General features: G+C 39.4%; 1 protein-coding gene across 4 annotated transcripts in view; it reads right to left on the minus strand.

The window, feature by feature from the left end:
* Nucleotides 1–24,226, minus strand: part of ASAP2 (ArfGAP with SH3 domain, ankyrin repeat and PH domain 2) — an 87,815-nt gene that overhangs the window by 49,147 nt on the left and 14,442 nt on the right. For 3 of the 4 annotated variants that reach the window (XM_083827998.1, XM_083827996.1, XM_083827995.1), the window contains exons 2-5: nt 15,826–15,898; nt 12,359–12,504; nt 2,300–2,374; nt 1,210–1,259 (exon numbers count right to left, since the gene is read on the minus strand). In XM_083827998.1, coding sequence (XP_083684124.1) covers nt 1,210–1,259; nt 2,300–2,374; nt 12,359–12,504; nt 15,826–15,898 — 344 coding nt within the window. Of the gene's footprint in view, nt 1–1,209; nt 1,260–2,299; nt 2,375–12,358; nt 12,505–15,825; nt 15,899–20,727; nt 20,961–24,226 lie in introns of all 4 variants that reach the window. The other variant, XM_083827997.1, reaches the window with a different exon arrangement.

Below are 24,226 nucleotides of genomic sequence, written 5' to 3' on the forward strand. Positions count from 1 at the left end.
CTGGCTGGATAACTGACAAAGCTCAACTGATGGTCACAACCCAGGCAATATTGGAGTAAGGAATAAAACCCACTATGAAATTCTACTTCAGAGACTACCAGCTGTGCTGACACAATTGACTTGGCCAACCCAGGAATTGTAACTACTCCTGAGAAAGGGCACTAAGCCATTCACGGATATATGAGGTACCAAAATTAATTGTTTGATCTTAGCTATCGAGCTTTGTTGACTTATTTGATTCATTTAGTTGGATACAGTGTGCAGTACACCTGCTGAGAGCACCCAACCTTGTCAGGAAACGCAGAAAACATTCGTATCTTTAAATAAACGTCACTAAATACATGTAGTACAGTAAGGTTCCTGGTACTGGACTGATCTGGAATCGCAAACTGTTTTGGAGCCATACCAGTAAACAAACTTACTCCCACACCATCCTCACAACTTTGTTGGTAAGTGCCAATGGCTCAGCAGCCACTAAGCCACTATAGACCTCGGATTTGGACACAAGTCTCATAAGACCTGCTAGAGCCAGAGACATTACATATGGTTTACATACTCTTGACTTTTTTTTTTTTTAAAGACTTTTGAAAACACATGGACATCTCTTCTGTGCTCTTCTGCCTAAAGAAACTTGCTAACTACAGTGAATTAGTTCACGAAGAGGAGGAGAAAAATAACAACAAATCCTTAAAATGACATCAAGTACAATTACATTGCTATACTTTTGGTACTTAAAAGATGAAAACACAGGGTGGATAACTTCTCCTTTTTAGTGTTCTCCAAAAGTAGAGGAAGACAGAAAAGCTAGTGGACTTTCACATGTAGATTCAGAATACTAATAAGGACACTATTAAAAAAATAATAATAATCTTTCCCAATCAAAATAGAACTTCCCCAACTTAAGTAGAAGAACTTGTAGCGGGAGATTATGTTGATTACTTGGAACTTCATTAAGCAAACAGTTCTACCGGAGATATTAACTCTAATGGCATTAAACAAACATATATATATTACTCATGAAGTAAGCTGTTTATTACACAACTTGAAATGGTTGTGTTTATGCACTACAGCTCCTCTTTTTTTTTTTTTTTAATCCAAATAAAAAATCTTCCCAGCTAGGACTTCTTTCTGGGACCTTAATTCTAAATAACGGCCTTCCTAGATTTCCATTATACTTCCCTTCTATATAGAAGTTTAAAAGATACATACACTTTTGTTTCATAGTCCTTCCAAGCTTTATCAAAGGGTTTTTTCAGGTCCTGTCAAAAACAAAGAGAAATAATAATGCAGTTACTTATTTATGTGAAAGATACTATAGACCTAACTATGAATCTTTGCCTTTTGCAATGCCTACTAGAACAAGGTATTTTGCTTGTTCCTGCACAACTCACCTAAGGACTGTGTAAAAGTAATCTTGCACATCGGATTAATACATTCAGATTTTTAAAAGCATCTCTAGGACTTTACGTGAGCTAGATCCTTCAACAATTATGGAATTAATTAAAGCAGCATTTGATTATTTTCTCAAAGCAGGGGCATGAAGCTACACTGTATGAGGGGCACTTATTTTGACATGGAAAAATAGAAGAACAAGAGGAGCGAAATGTGGTAACTAACACAGAGGTCATAAGCATATCTTAATAAATAATCTTTTCATTCTCCAGTAGATTACAGAGGCCATTTTTAGTCTGTGTACATTTTCTTTCTTCCTTCAATGTCTTAGAACAATAGCTGCCAGTTGCTTCCTGTTTGCTCAGTAGTAAATGAAGCGTAAGCCAAATAAGATTGTTGGCTATAGGCTTTGAAATTTATTATAAACATATCATCGTTTGAGTTCTAAGTTATTATTATTTCAGATAGGAAATATCCGCAGGGCACAAGTAGGTTTAATCTTTGTTAAGAAAAATGCCATGCTCATTCAGCATAACGTGCATTTCTTCCAAACCTATAAAGTTCCAGGCATGTTTAGAATGCTAAGGAAATATATTGATGAAAATCCTTTAAAACACTATCCCCCTTCACCTAAGTAAGCAACTGTAAATTCATAGTTCTTACACCTCTTTCTCTGCTTATCTTCTGTATCTCAGAATTGCTTTTAAAGCTTCCAAATGTTTTGTATATGTAGTCACAACAGCATGCTGTATGTGAAACCACAAATAGAAAGGATGACCCAATAATAAAAATGCATTATTTTGTTTATTAAGCTAAAAAGATTAAAATCAAATAAAATTAATATATTAGCTAAATGTATTTATTATATGAATGACAATTTTGTACATAAATAAGAATATAAACATACCCCTTTTACTCCTTTCAGATCTCCCTTCAGCAGACTGTCCAACGGAAAAGTGATTATGTTGTTCATATTCTGAATCTATATACAGGAAAAGCACAGCAAAATATTTTAATATATTCTAATGCAGCATGTATGTTGCCTCAGTTCACGTTTCAAAAAATTTCAGTAAAAAATCTTACGAATTACTTTCCAAACAATACTTTATGAAGACACTTATCAGTACAAGCAGTAATCAAACATGGAGGCAACACCAGTTAATTAAACTTACTCTGCAAACACTATAACCCAAGCCAGCAGGAAACCAGCAGAACTGCTGCTGATGCAAGTACCTCATCGAACAGTGACTGCAAAGTGAGACCACTATTTTTAACGTTGCCTGATTTCACTGTGTAAATCATACCAAAACAATTACACCATTTTTCTGCGTTTATGTCTTAGTTCACGAGTATGTTTTAAATCAATCTTGTTTATTTTGCTGTCTCTTCAGGCCCATTCTATAAAATATATCTGCTACTCTCACACAACATGGTAACTTATTCTGACACAAGTTAAGATGAAGAACTCTGGCCTTTAAAATACCACTACTGAAATATTTTGCATGTGTTCTTAGAAGGTAATATATTTACAATTTATCTATCAGTACAAACTGGTGAATAAAGATTTTATGAGGTTTTGTGTAAGCAAGTAATTCAAGAGCAAGCAAGTAATTCAAGATGAAAAAATAAAATCTTAATTTAAAGAAAAAATAAAAAAAAAAGAAAGTCATGGCTCTAGATAGAGTATCTGTACCATAATATTTTGATAAGGGCAAAGACTGAAGAAAAACAGTATGAATAATACAATAAGTAGCATACACCAGGAAAACAAACACTTCATTTCCAATCCTTTATGATTCAAGGACAATGTTCAAGGTCTGGGTCATAATAGCTAGGCACAGGGTTTAAACTGTAACAACCTGAACAGACTGCACTGAAGAGTAATAGAGTATTTTAGAATCACATTATGGAAAGAAAATCTGATTAACTTTTACAGCACTGTGGTGAAAGTTGCCTTGGGGTGGGTTTCTGTATTTGTTGTTGTTACTTGTTTTATTAAAATGTGACTTTTCCAAGAAAGAATATCAAAAGTCCCATTCAGCATAACCCAGCCAGAGAAGGAACAACACTAACGGGAACTTCAAGAAAAAAATATTGCCAATTGTGACACTTCAGCCTCCCCAAAATGGAAAAATACAAAGGATATTTACCACTCCACAGTTATTTGGTGTCCTCACTAGAACAACCCCCTGCGCATGAGACCCAGTGGTCCTCATGCCCAGTGATGCTCAAGTGCTATTAAACATTCAAACAAACATGCAAATCCCCAGCCTTTCTCTTCAAAAATACTATTTTACTGTATTTGCTTGAAATTTCAGCCAGCAACCAAAGAGAAAAAGAACATACATAAATTTTAAAGCTTAAAAGAATAGAGAAGATTGAAGAAATAAAGAAAAGCCGGTCTATTAAGTCACTACAATAAATCCCATTTCCCCTCCTCCACCCTACTTCTCCTTCTCCCAGAAAGAGCTGCGGGACTCAACCACGGCCTTTTACAATCAACAAGTTAAATTAAAACTCTTTGCGTTTGTTATTAAAATAATTCCTATAAAAACTGAACGAGCAACATGTACACATGCTTAGCTGGCAGGGCTGGAAACCATGCCCTTCCTAAGTTCTCAACAGCACTACAACATCCACACACCAACATAATAATAACAACATATATCCATAACGTACAATTTTATTAACTTTGGACATTAAGAGGTAAGTGAAGCAGCTTAAATCACCCCAAAATTTGGTAAAAATTAAAAACTTCCCGCAGAAGATAGATGAAACACAAACACCCCTACTGACATGGACATCCATAACGGCTATCCAAGAGGAGGAGAAGCAGAAAGAGGTTTCCACATCTAAGTTCTCATCCCATGCAAGATTTTCTACTGTGTTATTCTACTTCAATGCTATGATGTAGTCAAAAAGTCTAACCTAAAGCTCAATGCCTTCATAGCCTCCATTTAATTATTCTTCAAGCGCACATTATCAGGCAGAAACCAAGAGTAAGGCATTTCTCAGCAGCAGTTTCAGGACAAGTTTTTTCCTTAAATCAGAAAAAGAGCAGACCCTCAACTATTAGGTGAGGCATTCGAAGAACATCAACCAGCTTTCAAAACTGCTCTGGATGTTTCCTGGAGATTTAGTTCATGGGGCATGAATGCATGCTCCTAGATACAATGCTCCAGAAGCAACTCTAAAAAAGACTAGGAGCAAAAAAAAAATCTTTTAAAAAGTATGGAGAATGCTTGCCCATTCAAATGAATTCCTTCTGTGTGCTACTACCTGTATGTTGTTATCAGTCCAGCGTATTTATTCCCTGTGGTCCTGCTTTCCTTGCACCAAAGGTAAACATACATAATGCATGACCTTGTCATTATTAGCCTAGTTAGATGAATCATACTTGTTCGTATTTATAAATCATCAAGCAGGATACAGAAGAATGATCTTACATTTTCCCTCTTTCCTGAGAAGCTTAAGCTGAACTATATAAAAATATACACTCATTTTTGGCACACGGGGAAGCACTAATACGCTGCAGCTCCTTCTCTGTGTGGACACAGAGAGCTAAATGTATACAGCTGCTTCCATTGATTATTTATGTTTCAAAATATTTTTTAAAAAAGACAAAAGAGACATGCACGAAGGTGCAGGAAAGCTTCAGAGAAATTAAAGCCATCCTGTGTCAGAGGAACCCTGCAAGTTCCACGTGTTGTTTTCTCTCTCAAGAGAGAGAAGAAAGAAATAGTTGACCTGGTTTCCACTTCCAACACTGCCGCTTTGGCAGACTCGCAGTTTTCCTCTGACAGTTTCCAACGAGATAAGATGACAGAGACGGGATAATAAATTAAAACTTCAGAACTTGGAGAAAGCTCAGAGGAGGAGGAGGAGAAATGGCAGGAGGGAGAATGTAAAAATAAACAAACCCGCAGCTGCCAGAAGTGATGGCAGAGGCAACAGACAGGCCAACGTTTGCAAAGCGGAAAGAAGTTTTTCAAGTAGTTTAAGAGCCTAGGGCCAAACACCGGAGTTGTTCGTTTGCCAGCACTCCTATTTATTTTAATGAGGCTTTTTCAGCATAGCTCTGGATACCAGCGCCTGCAGTCCTTCAGTAGGTTTTGTTGTTTTCTAAATCCAAACCAGAAGAAAAAAAAAAAAAGGCAAGTTTTTCACTACTTTGAAAGTTGAGAAGTTAAATGCTTTTCCTAACACAGAGATGAACAGAGTGGACCTTAGGACATTTTCGATCAAACTAAAATTCAGACACTTGCAGGACATCTGATACGTCTCGCATCACATTACTAAATTCTAGATGCCTCCCTTGTATTCAGTACAGGCTTCTCAACCACCACCTTGGGTGTTTATAAGTGATGGTAGCATTGCCTGTTGATAGGAAAGTAATTATTTTTCTTTTCTTTTTCTTTAGGGCAAGTACTATTGCACCGAATACTTTCCAACAGTTTTCCCAGTGATGTGTGCTTTAGGGGGACAGGGCCACCAACACGAGCAGGGAAGGAGTGAAAACCCAAAGAAACACTAGCTGAAGTTTGTCTGAACTTTGAGCTTTCAGCACCAAACCACAAGACTTAGGAAAATCATGTAACATAAAAATTTTCAAATTTTTGCAGCACAAACTTTCAACTTCGAACCACGTCACACTCCCACGCATGGTGCTGCTGCCACACAGCACTTGCAAACAACCACTGTGCCACCCATAATACACAAGCTACACACTGGGACCTTCTCCATTAGGAAATGCAAACATAAAATGACAGGAAATACATTTTTTTCATATATTCTTGAAGGCATAAAGCGTAGAAAAGGGAGAAGAGACTTGAGGTTATTCCAGCCCGCCTTCCTTGCCAGAGGAGAATTCCCAACTGCACATTTTCTAACCTAGGTTAAAACATCTTCCGCTCCTTTCTATGGGCCACTTCATCTAATATTTTTCACAGCGAGATCCCATTTACATGCAATTTATTAAGTTTCCCTTCTGCAAGCTCACAGCTATCTTTGAGCCAAACCATACATTACAACTCTTCTATGCTTTCTTCATAAATCAACCTCTTCAAGCCCTGACCATTTTTTTGTTACTGTCCTCTGAGTTTCTTCCAGTTGGATCAATATCTTTTTGGCAAAGAAATAAAGATAAGGTTCCAGACGGAGCTGAACCCATGCCACGTAAGGAGGAATTATTACTCCTTGCTTTTCCTAGCACCTACAACAAAAAGGCCTGTTGTAATGACTGTACTTTCATATCTCACTGCAAGAGCAAGCTTTAACATCTATTTCATGATCTACATTAAATTTTACATTACTTTAGGATTGTTTCAATCTTTTTAGACCCTTAGATAATTCTGTCTTCAGTAGCTCCTAAAGATAAATTTTAAAAAGACTGAAAATGGAGATCAGTCCTCACATGTCCATATTTTTCTTGACACTACCCTCCATGATTTAGAATATTATTCTGTAAATTCTTCTCTTTTTAGAAAGACGTCTGTAAATCAAACAGTACTCTTCATTCTTCCCCCCTCTCACTATTAAGCCAATCTTTCCTAAAGAGCATCAGTGAAAAACAAAAGCAACACAACCAAAATCACAGAATCTCTGAACGGTTTGGGTTGGAAGGGACCTTAAAAACCACCTCATTCCAACCCCCTGCCATGGGCAGGGACACCTCCCACCAGACCAGGTTGCCCAAAGCCCCATCCAGCCTGGCCTTGAACACTCCCAGGGATGGGGCATCCACAGCTTCTCTGGGCAGCCTGTGCCAGTGCCTCACTGTTCTCATAGTAAAGAATTTCTTCCTTATATCTACTGTAGATCTACATTTTTTTTTTAATTTAAAACCATTACCCCTTGTCCTATCACTCCACCCCCTGACAGAGTCCCACCCCAGCTTTCCTGTAGGCCTCCTTTAGCTACTGGAAGGCCTGGGGTCTTCTCCAGGCTGAACAACTCCAGCTTGTCTTCACAGGAGAAGTGCTCCAGCCCCTTGATTATCTTCGTGGCCCTCCTCTGGACTCATTCCAACAGCTCCATGTCCTTCTTGTGCTGGGGTCCCCAGAGCTGAACCCAGTACAGCCAGGTGGGGTCTCACAAGAGCAGAGTAGAGGGGGAGAGTCACCTCCCTTGCCCTGCTGGCCACATTGCTTTTGATGCAGCCCAGGGTACGGAGCGCACATTTCTGACTCATGTTGAGCTTCTCATCAACCAACACCCCCAGGTCCTTCTCCTCAGAGCTGCCTTCAGTTCGTTCTCTGCCCAGCCTGCATTTGCGCTTGTGACTGCCCCAACCCATGTGCAGGACCTTGCACTTGGCCTTGCTGAATTTCATGAGGTTCGTACAGGCCCACCTCTCAGGCCTGTCCAGGTCCCTCTGGATGCCATGCCTTCCATCCTGCGTGCTGAGCACACCGCACAGCTTGGTGTCACCAGCAAACTTGCTGAGGGGGCACACGATGCCACTGTCCCTGTCACCAACAAAGATATTCCCCATGCTACATGCATTTCCATAGAGGTACATAAGTTGGGCCACTGACGAAGCTGACTTACTGGCTACAGTGGCTGGAATTCCTTTGTGCTGCTCTTTAATCATCAATCTTCAATCATTAATCTTCATGCATAATAACCCCAAAACTCATATATATATATATATATATATATATATACACACATATGTATCTATAGCTTGTTTTACATACTTAACTAAGATGCCTCCTTCTAAACAAAACATACTTGCGAAGGTTCAGACGCCAAATATATTTATAAAACCTTGTGCTGACCTATTATGCTGGAGAGAAAAATCAAGGCATAAAATTCTGTAAGTTCAGCATATAGTACAGAGAAGATAATTCCTTCAGTTTTCTTACTGGTTACCTTTTGCATTTAAGCAAATCTTTCTTCTTACAGTTAAAAAATTAAGTAAAATAGGAGCATATGGTCAAAACAAACAAACAAACAAACAAAAAACGCTATCAATGTCTTTCCATTTCTCCTGGCTAAAAATCCAACAATTATTAATAGAAAAACTTCTCACATGGAATCTCCTCCTTCCAGCTACACAGTGGAGAGAGCAGATTCCAGTCTTCTCAGTTCAGCATGTTTCATTAGCTTTAAATTTAAATGAAAAAGAACGGACAAGAATATGTAGAACAACAACAAATACACAAAATGGAATTTGTTAAATAGCCACTTCATTTGCACAAATCAAATCGCTCTTCAGGGAGTGCTGACAAAGACAGCAAGAAATTACAGATTTTATTTCCTCCTGGCTGAACAGTCTAAGAACAGGATTAAAGGAAAAAAATATTTATGCTGTGTAGTGTTTCTCGTATTGAAGCCTCACACCTTTATCACTTAGCACTAAATTTCTTAGGAAGACAGAGTAATTCACACTATAAGCAAGTGCCATACAATCCTAACCTACCTGGGAACTGTCAGTGCAACCATTCTGTCGAGAATTAGCACCGAGGTTACCATCAGTAAGAAAAATGTCCAAGAAGCAATACTGTATGTGCCACAAAAAGTACTGTGCTAGCTCTAAAAACGCCTCCTTTACTTATTTTTCATTACCAAAAAAGACGTTTTAATTGATCAAACTTAAAAACATTTCTAATTCAAAGGAAGTTCAAAGACCACGTATAGCTTGGTATTGGAGCTATGTCTAGAGAAAAAATTGCAGAGTTTATCATAAACTGATCAAAGCAATGTGTTAGGTTAAAGTGAGTAGTTACAAGGACCTGATATGCAATAAACATCCATTTACGTCTTCTCTTGAAGAAGTTCTATAAATCATTTCAAATTTGAAGAACCATAGCTCTTCAGAAAAGAAGTACAGCAAAACACATAAAAACCCCAACCAATTCCAAGACCCGAATTTTAAATTAAATAGTTTACAGCTGAATAATTTGATTGTAAGAAAAAAACTTCATATTTTAATGAAATATTTTAAAACATTAATGCTGTGATAAGTCCCAGAAAACATCAAAGACTTTTAAGAAACCTTTAAAAATACTAGAGAAAACAAGACCTAAAAAACTCTGTTAAAGTAGAACAACTTGATCTTTCCTTTACCTTACTGATGACAAGTTTAAAAGAACATCTTTCTGCAGAAGCACGTCAGAGCTCCAGCTCTAAATGCCACCCAGACCAAGAGCTGACAGAACACATCAGCTTCCAGAAATAAAATCAAAATATATGACAAAGCAAAACTTGACAGTAGCCCTTAAGCTTTGCCAGTGTTAACAGCTTTGGCATCTGTTCCAGTCTGAACATGTCCTCTCACTTCCCTGCACATTCCCCACTCGTTTCAGCTGAAGTCTTCTGTGAAAATTCAGTGTCCTATGAAACTTCAGGGAGAGGTCCATTCAAAACAATACCTTTTATACCGTGGTGTTTTGTTTTTTAAACAGCAGGAGGTTGTATATCACAAGCTACATTTCTGATGAAACTATTTACAACCAAAACGTGTTGGGTGCTATAAGGAAAGACTGGAGAAGAAGGATGTTTTTACTGCCAACACGCTTAAGGCATTCAGAGTTGGATACTTCACAACACCGTGAGAACGCATGGGGCTTGTTTCACATATGGCTATCATTATTACAAAAAATCCTAATTATTTCCAACTACTAGCTAGGACTTTTTATGCTAGTCGATACCCTTGTAATCTTTTGGAAAATTAGACCTACATCAGTCAACTTTTGAACAGATATTTGAAGTGACCAGAGCTACAAACAACTTATTCCAGTGGTATTAATTTCTAATAGGCAAAGTTACAGAGATCAATAATTTTGTTTTAGAATACTTTCATAATTTTGTAATTCTTGTTTATAAGTATGGTATTTTTGAGCAACAATGAAAGTTCTGTCTTCTGGCTTTATATACATATATATCATTTATATATATATATGTGTGTGTGTATATATATATATATAATTTCAGAGGGAACTCTTCCTAAAAAAAGAAAAGAAATAAGACACCAAATTCAAGGTCCATTATGTTCCTCTATTTCTTCAGTCTTCTCTTTCAGTTTCTGTTTCCAGGAGAAAACAAAAAACTTCAAATCTCAATAATATGAAGCACATCAGGGAAGAGCAGAACCTTACAGAGACCTATCCTTCACCAGACATATCCTTTTAAGAGAGAACATGCCTCTGTTATGGAAGTGTTACGAAAAACAAAAATTACATCATGTGTATGTGAAACTATTGTACACTTCAAAAGCAGAGAAAATCAGAGCCACAAATTGAGGAAAAACTGAAGACTTAGCTACTATCTCACAACTTATTCTTTTCTTATATATACGTAAACTGAAGCAAAAATACATAGTTTATAGTAGGAAAGCAGAACATAGGAAAAAAAAGATTTAGAAATATCCTACGGGGAAGATAAACAAGAAGTTATGTCTTGGATAAGACAAACTTAATAAGATGCATCCCACTTCCTATAGACATATATTCTGTTTTTATTTTGCTTTGAAGTTTCTGGAAGAAAAGTTATTCTTGTCAGAAATATTTGGCAAAGACTGTAATTACTGTTTTTGAGAGGACAAATACTTAAGATTTTTGGTAAAACTGCAACATTTTTTGGCTTTTGAAAGTCTTCTTAAAATACAATACATTAAAGGTTTTTCTGGGGAGGGGATGCAGCTTTTAGTAGATTGCTTTTTTAAACCGCACAAACATCACATTTCACAGATTCATTTGTTTAATGAAGTCACCACATTGCAATTAATGTAATAGAGAGAGGGGTTTTTGTCAACAGAAGGTATTAATCAGAAAACCCACTCTATTTCCCCTCCCATATGAGCAGTCTACTGCTGTACAAGAGACTACTCGGGATAAATGACTGACTTGCACTCGATAAGGATCCTTTTATGATAGACAATCTCAGATGCTATTTGTACATCCAGAGATATTCAAATCAATATGACCAACATGAAATACATTTCACTACCAATAAACACATCTGGGGTGCAGTCTCTTTCTCCTCAATATCACGACTGAGTAAAAAGAGGACAGCATCAGGGAACAAACGAGACTGCCCTAAATCACATCAGCTGGAAACATTCCCCAAAGAACTGATTATGACCAGCTGGCTGTAAACTAGACATTTGGTCTAGATTCACAACAGCATCTGATCTGTCCACATCCCATTGATTCAGCAGACACAGATTTTTAAACGTTTGTATCAATCTGGATCACCTCCCTTTCCTTGCTCCTAATTTACTTCCTGCTTTAAGAGTTCCGTGGCTCTACGTAGTCTGGGACTTGTTCAGACATAGCTCTAGCTAGTAGCATGGAGAATCAGAATCTGCTCTGCTTGTGCCCTCTGATTAATATGAAATTGTGGCCGAAAATTCTCCATTCGTAATTAAAATTCCGTTTCTTCCATTTGGCTCCATCCCATTTTGCTCAGTAAGCTAGTAAAACTTTTAAGTCTTTTAAATCTTACTGGCTTCAGTTGCAGGACAGGTCCCCAGTGGATACTATTGTCATTATAGCATTACATTTCATTTCTTCTTCCTGACTCTCTTCTCTGAGATGCAAGAGACTCTCTCTTCCAGGGACACTAAAATGTCCCTTTATAAAAAGTGTGAAAAAGTAAAGAAAAAGCAATGTCAAAACAGAGTAAACCCAGTTGGATTCTACTGGTTTCACATTTTTAAATGAGTTTTGTATGTGCACTTTATAATATGTTAGAACTACTTTGTTGTGGGAAGCATTTAGATGTGAGAATTGTTGGAAGAGGTTTTTTGTTGTTGTTTGGTTTTGAGATTTGAAAGGGGAAAGGCTAAGACACAAGATGTTTTCCCTAAGACAATATTTTTTTTAATATTTATTTATTTATAAAAACAGTGGTTACTAAAACACAAACCATTATCAACTTGAAGAGCTGCTGTAATTCAGAAATACAGGAGCTGTAATGCCATTACAAAGGTAACATGTTTTTCTGCAAGCAAAATTCTTACCAAATTTTTGAAGAGTGCAGTTAATTCCTTTGTAAACACAGAAAACTTTAAAAATGCTGTTCCCAAATCTGGGTCATCCCTGCAAACACAGTTGCCTCCAAATTTCTCCAGTGCTTGTGTGTACTGTTCTTCATTTTCCACATGAGCTTCAAAAAGAGCAAAACAGGAACATACAGTCAGAAGATAACAGGTTATAAAAAGTACAACTAAATTAAAAAAAAAAAAACAACTTTTCAGAAGTTCAGTTAAGTGCTGTGTGCTGAACAAAGAATCAGGGGGGACCAGGTGTGTTGCCAGAGTCCTGAATCCCTGCAATAGGAGGCAATACAGCAAAGACTCTCAGATCATCCTAGGAATGGACTACAAACATTACAGACGAGGATGAAACCTGTAACCATGTTACCCCTGTTCCAGAGCAGCAGTGGGGATCTGAAGCAAATCCCAGCAGTCTGCATTCCCCATGGGCTGATTGAGTTCTCAGAGCAGTTCATGACCATCACGTTCCCTCCTGAGACAACAAAACCACAAGTTCTGCCCCAGAAGCAGAAGCCTAATGGAGAGCACAGGCTCTGAAGACACGTTTAGGCTGCACCAACGCAAGTCATCCAGCACCCACTTCAGGCTGCTGCTCTTCAGAAAGCTTTGAACTATATGGGTTGTGAGGTTATTCAATCCAGGGAGTTGTTATGAAATCTAGGCCAAAGCAGGTTCCCCCAATTCAAATACAAGGGAAATCTGAGGGGCCTCAGTCGTATCTACTTCTCGCATACCAGGTTACTTGCCAGTGTGGACAGACATCAAAAAAAAAATGCCTGACAACATGGCCTAGGGAATAAAAAAGAATTCTGAACCCAAACTTAGTGACCAAGTTAAGCTCAAACACATGAGAAAAGCTTTCTCCAAGTTGATACCTGAGAAAGTTAATGTTGCCTATTTCTTATTCTAGCTCTGACAAATTTCTAGTGCTTCAAAAGAAGTTGAAAAAAAAAAAACCACCCTAGAAAACAAATTATGCATGAATAAGAACAAAGGATCCTTCATGGCCATTACATGAAACCAGCAGAAACCAGGAAGACTATTTAGAGAAGATTAATTTTAGTTCAAACAAGCAATGATCCAGTTTAATTTCAGGCCCATTTGTATATGTCAGCAATTTAATAACCAAAGGATTCGTGTTGCAATGTCCTTTCTCCAAATTTCTATGAATTAGTTACACAACCTGCTAAATAAACCTAGTAAGCTCCAACTTCCAAAGCCGCCTGTCTGATCCCACTTCTATTCGGACTCTCAGGAACCATATTTCTCAATCAGCTAGAAACTCGCTTTGATTTCCAATACATGAAACTACAACCCTATGGAGCAGCAGTATAACGTCATGTAATTAAAGACTGCATTGGATATTTGGGTATTGGATATACTGGATACTTGTAGCATTAATTCTACGTGTTTCTGAAACCTTCTGCTACCTGAGCTACAGGGTAAGTTAAGGACGTACAGCTAACGCTGTTGTGTGGCATACATACAGCTGAACACGCTCTGAACAAACTGGCACAGACAGCAAAAACCAGGAGCTGGCACGTTGCAACTCCACCAGTTAATTGTCGTAGTCAGATGTGAAACCAGCAGTTGAAGCACGCTGATGGTTTACCCAAGGAAACAAGAGCTTTCTGTTCCTCACAGCATCCCCCCACACTGGGCCTGGGCTTCTGGCTCTATGCATCAGATTAAAAAGAAGCCAACAAACCAGCAGCTCAGCCACAGTTTTAAACGTTTATTATTATACCCCAGAATGCTGACGGTACTTGTTGTAGCAATACGATATTGGAGCTGGTACTCCAGCAACACACCTGAAGAGCAGGTAATGGTCTTTTTTTCCCACAGCACCTGCCCCTAAATATTCTCCTTGCCCTCTGGTATCTTCCTGATAGGCTTTAAAAGTTTTCCTACCAACAGGTTTGGAATCTATCAAAAAAAAAAAATTATCTGAGCCATTTTTTTTGAGGCTTTAAGCTTTTTTTTTTTAACAAGAAACTAAATTATGCGCAAATTGAGATCCCTATCCAAACCTCTACATTCTAAATGGTTTCTAAATTCATACACTTCGAAAACAGAACAGGTACACTTAATACTATGGAACCTATATTGAAAACAAACAACAAAACAAAAACTGTGCTCTTATGAGTGCAGGGTCACAGGTGTTTTTTTGTCAAAAGGAACCTCAAGTGCTGGCAAGTGGCTGGGTTGGCAATATTTCTGCTGCTGGAAGAGAAACGCCTTCCAACCTTTATTGCCAAGATTGGGCAACATGATCTTAAAAACTATCAAGGTACTGATTTATATACCAAAATGTAGTGATTTTCTACACTACTCTAACAAGTACACTGACTAGCAGGCACAGTCAGGCACCCAAAAATTGTCCACCCAAAAAGAAACAAAACAAAAGAGTGTCAAATAAATATGTACTATGGATGACGCAGCTCCATCCAGACGAATGGTTCCAGCTTAAACTGGACCCTGCACAACCCAAAAACTGGCTTCATTAGTTTAGGCAAAAAGGAATTTCCTTTTGATTAGCTGATAAGAATTATGCCACAGTTGAAGTTCTCGTTATAACCTTGTATCTGAACACCATCACGCCCACGAGTTCTGTCAGACATTGGTGGCTCTCCAAGACTGCTGGGCACAGCTATTTTGCATATAATATAGGTTTTGTCAGCTCTAATTGCTAGGAACTGCAAAGGGAGAATAAAACCCAACAAAATGCTGCTTCTTGTTGCTGATGGTCCACAAAAACAAAAGCTTCATTTATTTTTTTAAAGAAGATAAACACCCAGAACTCCATGCGACCGGGGCACATCTAAACAATGTACACAGCAATAGTTCTTTGTGTTTTTATTTTGTGTCAGAGAAACATCTGACTTTGTACATTAAGACAACAACACTGCAGCTTGTCAGCTGTCTCTTGCCACAAAATTCTCAACACACATAAATGGAAACCATCAGGAAGGCTGATGCTTCAAAAAAACAGCAGTGCCAATGTAGCTTCTTATTGCTACCATAAAGGGCAATTTCACCCCTCAGTGGACGTGGCTCATATGTTTTGTCATTTCAGGTGCTCATCTAACCCCAGTTAAGTTGTTTTCACTGCATGTGCAACTTGATGCAAGCACCTAGGGAGCTGTCGTGCAGCAGGGGTGGCAGAAGAACAGGCAGCCGTGATCAGGGGGAAGGAGCTCCCACTTGGTAGCAGTAAGATATGGCAGGTTCAGCTATCACAAAATTTCACCCTTACTGGTCTCACTATTATGCAGCTAGTTCAAGATTGCTATTTCAAACGTAATTTTTTATTTTCTCAGTTAGCCATATAACTCTTTCTGATTCAGTGAGATGAATGACTGACTTAAATGATCTTCCAGTTTCACCAATATAGGTGAAATATAGACTATAAGGAATTGTTACCTACTTACCCAGACCAGATAAGTTTATGGCTTTGACAGATTTCTTCATTTTATAGAGAACAGTTCGGTCAACATCCAGAGCCTGAAATAAAAGAGAAATTTGAATGTGAAATACTGGATTGGCCTCTGGTAAAGCCCATGCCCTAGAAATTTTCTGTACTTACAACACTATTGTGTTAGTTAATTTTATTTCTGTAATTATTAACTTACTTGCAAGCTGCTGCCACTCCCATCCATCCAACCTATTCTGTCCCCCTGTCCACAAAGATCCATCTTCCCTCTTTTACTGGTGACCAGATTCACTTACACCCAGCACCACCTGGATTTATTAATATTTCAAAATGGAAGTATTTATACAGTATCTTCTTCTGTTCAATTATTAAAGAAGCTTACTTGAAATAGTTTCAGCCCATCGTATGTTTTGACATATGATGCTGAAGAAACAAGCAATATCACTTCTCTGGGCAGAATATTAAAAATGGAATTTAATTTCAGTTTTCCTGAATAATTTAGTTAATTAATTGCACTCCCGACCACGTGAACTCTGTGACTGCTGTGCTGAGCAAAATAAATTGCATCTCTCTCAAAAATACAACTTGATCTTTCACACATTTTATCACTACGCAAAGCTTTACCAACACAACATAAAATTCAAGTTCAAATCCCGCCCAGAATTCGCAAGCACTTCTAACCCATTTGTTAGACACAAAGAAGTGGAAGCGAGCGACCATTTTGCTTACTGTAGTGAAATATGGGCAGACCAAAAATATACAATTGTTCTGGAACAAAGAAGCAGAACTATGGTTATGCAAGTGAAATTTGAAAAAGAAATTAAAAAAAGAAAGAAAGAAAACACAAAACTGTGAAGCTGCAAGGAAATCTACATATGAATTCCAGAGATGATGCCTTTAGACCTCACTGAAGAACAATACCGAAAACAACAGATCGCATTATGCCAAGAGCTGTTTAGCATGATACATGCTAAAACAGCCAACAAAAAGCACCAAATCCATTGCAGTTTTCATTCAAAAGGTTTCGGTGAATCACAGCAGCAACAAACATGACCTACTGTTGGTTTATTGTTAATCATTTGTCTAAGACAAATGATGCATAAAAACCAGTCCCCAGGAACCCAGCCAATTACTTTAACATACGAAATGTAAAAAGAAAGATTCTCCTTCGTATTTAAGGTAGCTTTCTTAAAATGAAGCCGTTCAGACCACAAAGAGCTGGGCAACACCTCTGGAGCATTCAGTGGAAACCCACAGGTCTAGATGTTGCCTGACCATTACCGTCAGTGTCACAGTACTGCTATGTCCATTACGAGTTTTACCTTTACAGTTTGCAATTCTGAAGTACAGAGGAAGGTTGGGAAAAAATCCCTAAGAAAGTCCATAAAAGTCACACAGTCACTCACCCACTTTAGCAGGTTGTCTCTTGGAGACAAAAAGAAAGCAGCGTCCCCAGCTACAAGCCTCACAACTAACAGCCCAAAGAGAAGGATGATGGCCAGAGCCTTAAGAGTTGTAGATTCAGTTCCCAGCTCAGTCTCAGATTGGGGTGTGCAGCTGATAAATTATTGAATCCCTGCACCTTAGTTCTGGGAAAAAGAAAAAGGAGAAGATGGTGTTTCTCCAAATAAAGAAGGATAAATGCAGCGGATGGATTTGGAACCACTCACAATACTGCGGTGAGGGCTCCAGACAGACCTAAAGACTCATAAAACCTTCTGGGCCGTGAATGCCCCACTCAGAAAGCACACACTCGCAGCAAGGGAAAAAATAAATCAATTCTGCCTCGACCAAAGCCATCATTTTGGTTTGCCAAAACCTCCCAACCCGGTCCTGCTTCCGCTGGGGTTAGGCAGCAGACCAGACAGCGAACGCCGCAGCACGCTGGTGATGGCAATCCGACTATTTGGGTATGTCAGGAGGCTGGCTCACCCCTACGAATCCAGAACATGCCTGACAGACAGAAAACCCCTCAGAAAGACTGAGGGAACAGAGCAAGCGGACCCTAGGGCCGTACTTTGGTGCACATTTTCTAGATGGGCAGGATGGGCTTGTCGGGTCCTTCCTTCTCCCCTTTCCTGCCCTTTCAGCTGTGCCAGCACAAGGGTTTGTGTGGATGTGTGGAGAACCGCAGCAGAGAACTGATCCCTGCTTAAAGGACACAAGGAAAAAAGTTATTTTTCAGCTGGATCAGCTTTCCAAGCCTGGCTACCAGGCAGCGCCTTTACACATCACCACCCAGCTGAAAAGATGAAGGAAAAACAGGAGCAAGGAGAAGGACCAACACACCTGGGCTGTTTTTCTTCTCCACCTGCTGAAGGAAATCTCCAACGACGTTTCTGAACAAGAATTAAATGGCTGCATGAGTGTAGCGAGCTCTTATCTCTAACAGCTGCTTCCCCCCCATACCTTAGCATTACCTACGTTAGTCTCAACATTTCTTTTATCTCAACACACGCAATTACCAGGATAAATCAGGTTCTGTCAGTTTAGCTTGTCTGGAAAGTGGAACCACGCTTTGATGTTGATAGTGGACACTGAGTTTGCAGAATGATGCCGAAACACCCTGGGAACTGATATGGCTGAAGCTCAAAGGCTAAATACCACCTTGAGACGAGAGGCTGACTCTGCTCAGCTTCTGCCCAGGCAGATGATCCCACCCAAAGCTATGAAAACCACGGAGGAGTACTCCCAGCAGCAAAGCATCCTGTCCTTGTATCAGGGCAACGTGAACTCGACCTGTTACCTCTTCCCTCTCCCAGTCCAAAAAAAAAAAAAAAGGAAGTAATCTGTGACATGCAGTACTCCATATAAAATCCAAAAGAATACTGTAATTAACAAAATGAACAAATTGTCGCAAAATAAATTCTGTTTCCTTCTTTAAAAGTACAGGTGTTTTATTGTTGATTCAAATAATGGTTGTGATCAATGACAACTGGAAGAAATTCAGCAGTGAGGACTGCAAAGTCCTTTAACCTAGGGCACAACACAGAAACGAACTGGGAGATCAGTCAGAAAAAAATAATAAGGAGAATAAGGACTTTGGTTTACCAGAGGACTGCAGAACGACCCCAGGGTGCCAAAGAGACGTAGCCATGAAAAGACAAACCATGAAGACGTAAGAGGTCACCTTCTTCCACCAAAGACAAGGAAACAAACAAGTCACTGAATGCTACATACCCTTCAAAATGCAAAAAATGTAGGTCCAAAATGTTGGTCTAGGCAGCTTACAAATCTTTCCAAACCAGTGCATTTCTGAATCTGATAAACGCTTCCAGAAAAATTACACATACAAATGGGAGGCAATACAGGTGCTGCTTTCATCCACCAGTATGGGAAGTATGCAATTGAATCAAGTTTTTCTTGAACTTCTCTTGGTTTTATGATTAGCTTAGTGGGAATAAGCGATAGAAAACTTTAAGTCAGACAGATCAAGCCCCTTGCCAAAGGGAAGCAGCACATATCCCCTGCATGAGACGCATTATAAGTAAAAAAAAAATCACAAAATGTAGGAAGAGCAGGCAGGCTGCCTTCCTGAAAGGATCCCCAGTCACCCAGGGGTGTTGGGCTATTACCTAGGGAATGACCAAGAGGATATTGTTGGGTAATATGGTCCTGAGTGCCCAGACCTGGTGCTTCTTCAGTCACCCTGTGACTGTAGCCTGGTCCCTCTGGCCTTGAAAGGGTCCTACCTAAATTCCTTAGTGGTGGTAACAAAGAAAAAGGGATAAACACCCAGAAATACACTGCAAAACTCACGTCAGTGAAAGAACAGCTAAATGAAAGCTATACGTGAAAGAACTGCAGCTGCAAATTGGGAAAAACAAATCCAATCCTGGAAAACCTTCTGAATGGGAAAAAAAGCGTAGAAACCACCAAGCCATTTTAAGAGGGACCTGAATAAATTTATATAGGATTTTATGATGGTTCCACAGTGGTAAGGAGACAAACTTGCCACTGTACAAGGTTTCTTCTAGTCCTCCCCTCCTCTGTGAAAGCTTTTAATTTAAATACATTATTTAAAGAGGGGCTCTGTATGCCTACAGACTGGTGGATGAAGTACTGGAACACTTCCTATCTCTAATACTGTATATTTGCTTCTAGTCCCCAAAAATGGGGAGGGGCCTGCGCCTTGGTTTTTGTTTAGATGAAGGATGTTGCCCCCATTAACAACCAGTGATTCAAAGCAGTCCTTGCAGCATAAAATTTTAAAATGTGAGCTCTTTGTCTTTAGTTCCGCTCTTCATATTCTCTCATCCTTTCCTTTGTCCAAATCTTATCACATAAATCAGTTTAAATATAGCTGCAGCTTCGTTGTATTTTCAATTGTGAATGCAGTATTCCCCTTTCATAAATCCGCACACCCCACAGCAATGCACACACACACGTGCCAAAACCTTTCCTCCCCTCATTCACTCGCTTTGTGCACTTCCCTACAGAGTCAGAGCAGTGAAATTTAAGATGGCTTCTGATGTGGCATATCCTAGCATTTCTCTTACCCCTTTACAATGCCCAGGAAACCTCTGAACCAGAAGAAAAGTAACCGTGTAATTCATGTGGTGGGATCATTTTCTCCTCTCATTTAACGTTTCCAGTTTCAACTCAGAAAAAAACCCTCTCTCTATTGCAAGACTGTTTATTTTGGCATCTGTTTATTCCAGCACAATATATTCAAAGAGGCCAGATAAATTATTTTCGTGCTCCCACTCGGTTTCTCCTGATGAGCGCTCAGACTTCCCTCTTGTTAAAAATAGCAAGCACAACTTTGATTTATGAAAAAAAAAAAAGAAGAATGCCATAGATAGGGTACATTAGAGACGAAGACACATTACTGCAGAATTGGTGATGTGTGCCATAAACTGCAACCAACTCCAAGCGACCTTCTCCACTGTGCCCTTACCAGCATGATATTTTTCTGAGCACAGTATTTGGGTCTTCTGGTCATTTATTTTTATGTGACTTCTGATGCTCATCTTGCTCATCATCCTCAGGTACGCTTCTTTTTATAGCAGGATCTAGGTGGTGTTGCTGTAGCATCTCGAGATCACAGACAACGTTTGAGAGCAGCCCAAAAGAAATAGGCTATGATCAGCTGGTGTGGATCTTGTTCTCTTGACATGAGTTTCAAGGTTTCTAAATAAAGGGCAATATCAGATTAAAATAAACGAACATGAGGAATTAATTATGAGCTTGGTACTCGTATCAGCATTTTCCTTCAAAATGCATAGCTAATCCCTTCAAATGCCATAAAATTTGATTTAGTGTAAAAAGTCCTTGACCTTACAATCCACAATGACTACACAGTGAAAAAGATCACATAACGTGTTCTCTCCAGTTGAAATATCTAATTTCTCATTTTCTTGCTGTATCTTCAATTACTTTATTCCTCTGAGCCACTAGCACACATGCTCACATACAACAATCACACAAAAGTTGTGTTGTTTTTGTTGTTGCTGTTTTTTTCCCCTAGCTAGTTATGGTTAACATGTTGGCACCCATCACAAACACACTTCGGCCACATCGCTGCTGCGATTTCCCAAGGGATTCAGTAACACAAGCTTTAGGTATTTGGAGCGCCACAGAAGGAAGACTTCAAAATGACAAAAAGCAGATGAACTTCTGAAGCCCATACATTATAACTGCAGAAGCAGCTTTTTTTTTCCTTCAAGCTAAAGAGAAGGAAGCACAGCTTTTAAAATCCTACTGCGCACTACGGCTGAGAGAGAAGGACTCAAGTAGCACTGACTGCTCAGCAGCAAAGCTTTGTTCCCCGTGTAGGAACCAAGTCCAGCTTCACTTGCCAAGGGCCAATTTCCATTTTAGCAGCTTCAAAGCTTTCTGCTGGAACAAAGAAACGTGCCAGCTCATTAGAACCAAACCCATCTTCCTAGGGAGAAAGCAGCCCTAGGTTAGTGAAACTTCCCGAAATGCTATTCAATGTCCTAATTTGTAAGCCACTATCTGTCCCAATAAATTAAAATAAAAACAATAACAAATCTGTTCAAGCCCATTTCACCTTGCCTAGGAGGACTTCAGCCCATTGGGAAATACAATGCTCAAACATTTCACTGCTGCTTCCCAAGAAGAACCTCAAAACTAACATCAGTCTGAAAATCTACATTGTCTAAATGGGTCTGTGCAACAGGCAGGGTTCTTTCTCCTGGAAGGGAGGGTGGTTCAAATTATTAACATATTTAATAAATTTCAGGCTGACTAAAAAAAAAAAAAGAATGTATGATTTGCTCTTTTTGAATGTGGGGAAAACAAGCTGCTCTATTTTTACTGTATTTAACTGGGGGAGGAAAATAAGGCACAAACTGAGTAATTACGCATCCTAAAGAAGAATTTGGCACCTTTCACAGAACCAAGGGATATGGGGAAAACGAGGGCAGTAGTAGAATAAACTGCCAGCCATGGGCTCTACTGGTTAGGTGGTCACTTGGAAGCTAGGAAGAAGAGTTGGAACTTGAAAGAAGAATTCAAACATCTTTTATGCCAGATTCACCAAAGTTTGGGTCTTTTTCTTACACAGGTGCCCTTATACCAGTGCTTTATACAATTTTGGCCCAGAAAATCATTATTTTTCTGTAGAGGCACAGAAAACTAGCCACACTGGGGCAGATCAGCAGTCCATTTAACTTGATATCCTACCTCAGGGGCGGCCAACTATGCATGTTTGGGGCAGCAACCAAAGGGAGGCACACATCCATCCCTCCCCAGGACAATCTCCTCGATTCCAACGACCATTATAAAAAGAAAAGCCTGAGAGATGCCCGAGCAGCAAACACTGCAAGAGGAAAAGAGGAGGAAAAGAGGAAACCAAGTTTTCAGTCTCCACACGCGGGCAAGAAAAGACAATTCGACTTCTTGAAGCCCAGTCCGAGCGCTCGCGTGCCCGTCTGGCCGCGTGCAGTGGGAAGTCGTGAGAGAGGAAGGGGAAGGAGGAGGCCTTCATCTTTGCTCTTTTTTTTTCTTTTCAAACTTCAAACAGTGGGAAGTCTCTGCTACATTCCATTCTTCTCACCCACAGAAGTTTCATTTTAGAAAGGCTAAAATTAACTATTTCACAATTTGGGTTATTTGAACCTGACTTTGTGCAGTCTCAAGATAATCATTTTTTTTTTCTCTTTAATTAATCTTTCTTCGTGTTTTTTCTCCATATCGTACATTTAACTAACAAAGACACAATACAGTGTAACATATTAAATTTAGATCCAATATTAACAATCATGTTAACCATTATATCTTTAGAGCGAAATCTAACCTCACCTTCAGTTTCAGTAATCTGCATTAAAGTATCGGGCTACTCCACAGCCATAAATCATTCTGTATGTCACGCGTTCCCGTATTTCAGGATAAATAATAATGCCAGAGGCTGCTGTGAATGCTGAACCCAAAGAGGAACGGCCTTCCCAGAGCCAGTTAGTGAGGAAAAAAGAAGGGCTCCAAGAGTTACCATGAAGAGACAGAGCAAGAAGCAGCTCCTGTGTTTCAGGACTGCTCTTATCTCTAAAGTAACAGCAGCAAGGTTGAATACTCACGCCATACCAGCAAGTGCAATCTCGTGACATTTCTGGCCCATCTTTGCAGGTAATCTGGTATTGCTCTAATTATTCCTCTCTGACTCAAAAGATCAGAGAGGCCCGCAGCTATTTTAGCCCAGTTTGTTGTTTTTCTACAAGAAATTAACTCTGCACTGCTGCAATCTGTTTTTCTCTTACAAAAGGTGGAAAAAGGGGTCCTAAATTCTGTCACCCCTCCAAACTCCTCTCTCCGTTCCCTTTGTTTTATGTCATTTCCTCTCTCCATGTATGAGTTTTGCCTTTCCCTTTTTGAAGCCCTATCCCGTTCCTGTCTGCTGACCAGCCCCTCTCTGAACGTGCTGGGTGACTGATACAAGGGGGGAAAAGCCTTGCTGGCAAAGTCTAGGGCAAAGCCCCATGTTCTAGCAGAAAAATAAAAGAATTTCATTTTGAGTAACTTCTTTATGTGGAGTGTACGTGTGAAGGACTGTTCCAAAATATTGTATTTTACAATAGCTGTGACAGTTCACTTCCACGTAAGCTCTTAGGCTTGAGACACACCAACTTCAGAGACTGTGAGGCATTAAAAGGGATGGGGTTTGCTGCAGAAGTGTCCCTGCGAAGCCCCTTGCCACAAACACATGATTTCCACAGCATCTGGGTTTGTGGTTCTTGTGGGCCCAATGCCGAGGCCATCTGTTGGAACCAGTCTATCTGGCAGAAAACACGTAGGCTCTAAATTTCTGTGCTTACAGCCAGGGGCATGCGTGGTGGAAGGAGGTAACACCATTGCCCTGGGAAATTAATACTCGTAAGGAAAAGGCAATTCTGTTACAGAGGTAAAAGATGGGAAACTTTGACACTGCCATACACCAA

The sequence above is a fragment of the Anser anser genome (assembly GCF_964211835.1).
Source record: "Anser anser genome assembly, chromosome: 3".
NCBI classification, from domain to species: Eukaryota; Metazoa; Chordata; class Aves; order Anseriformes; family Anatidae; genus Anser; species Anser anser.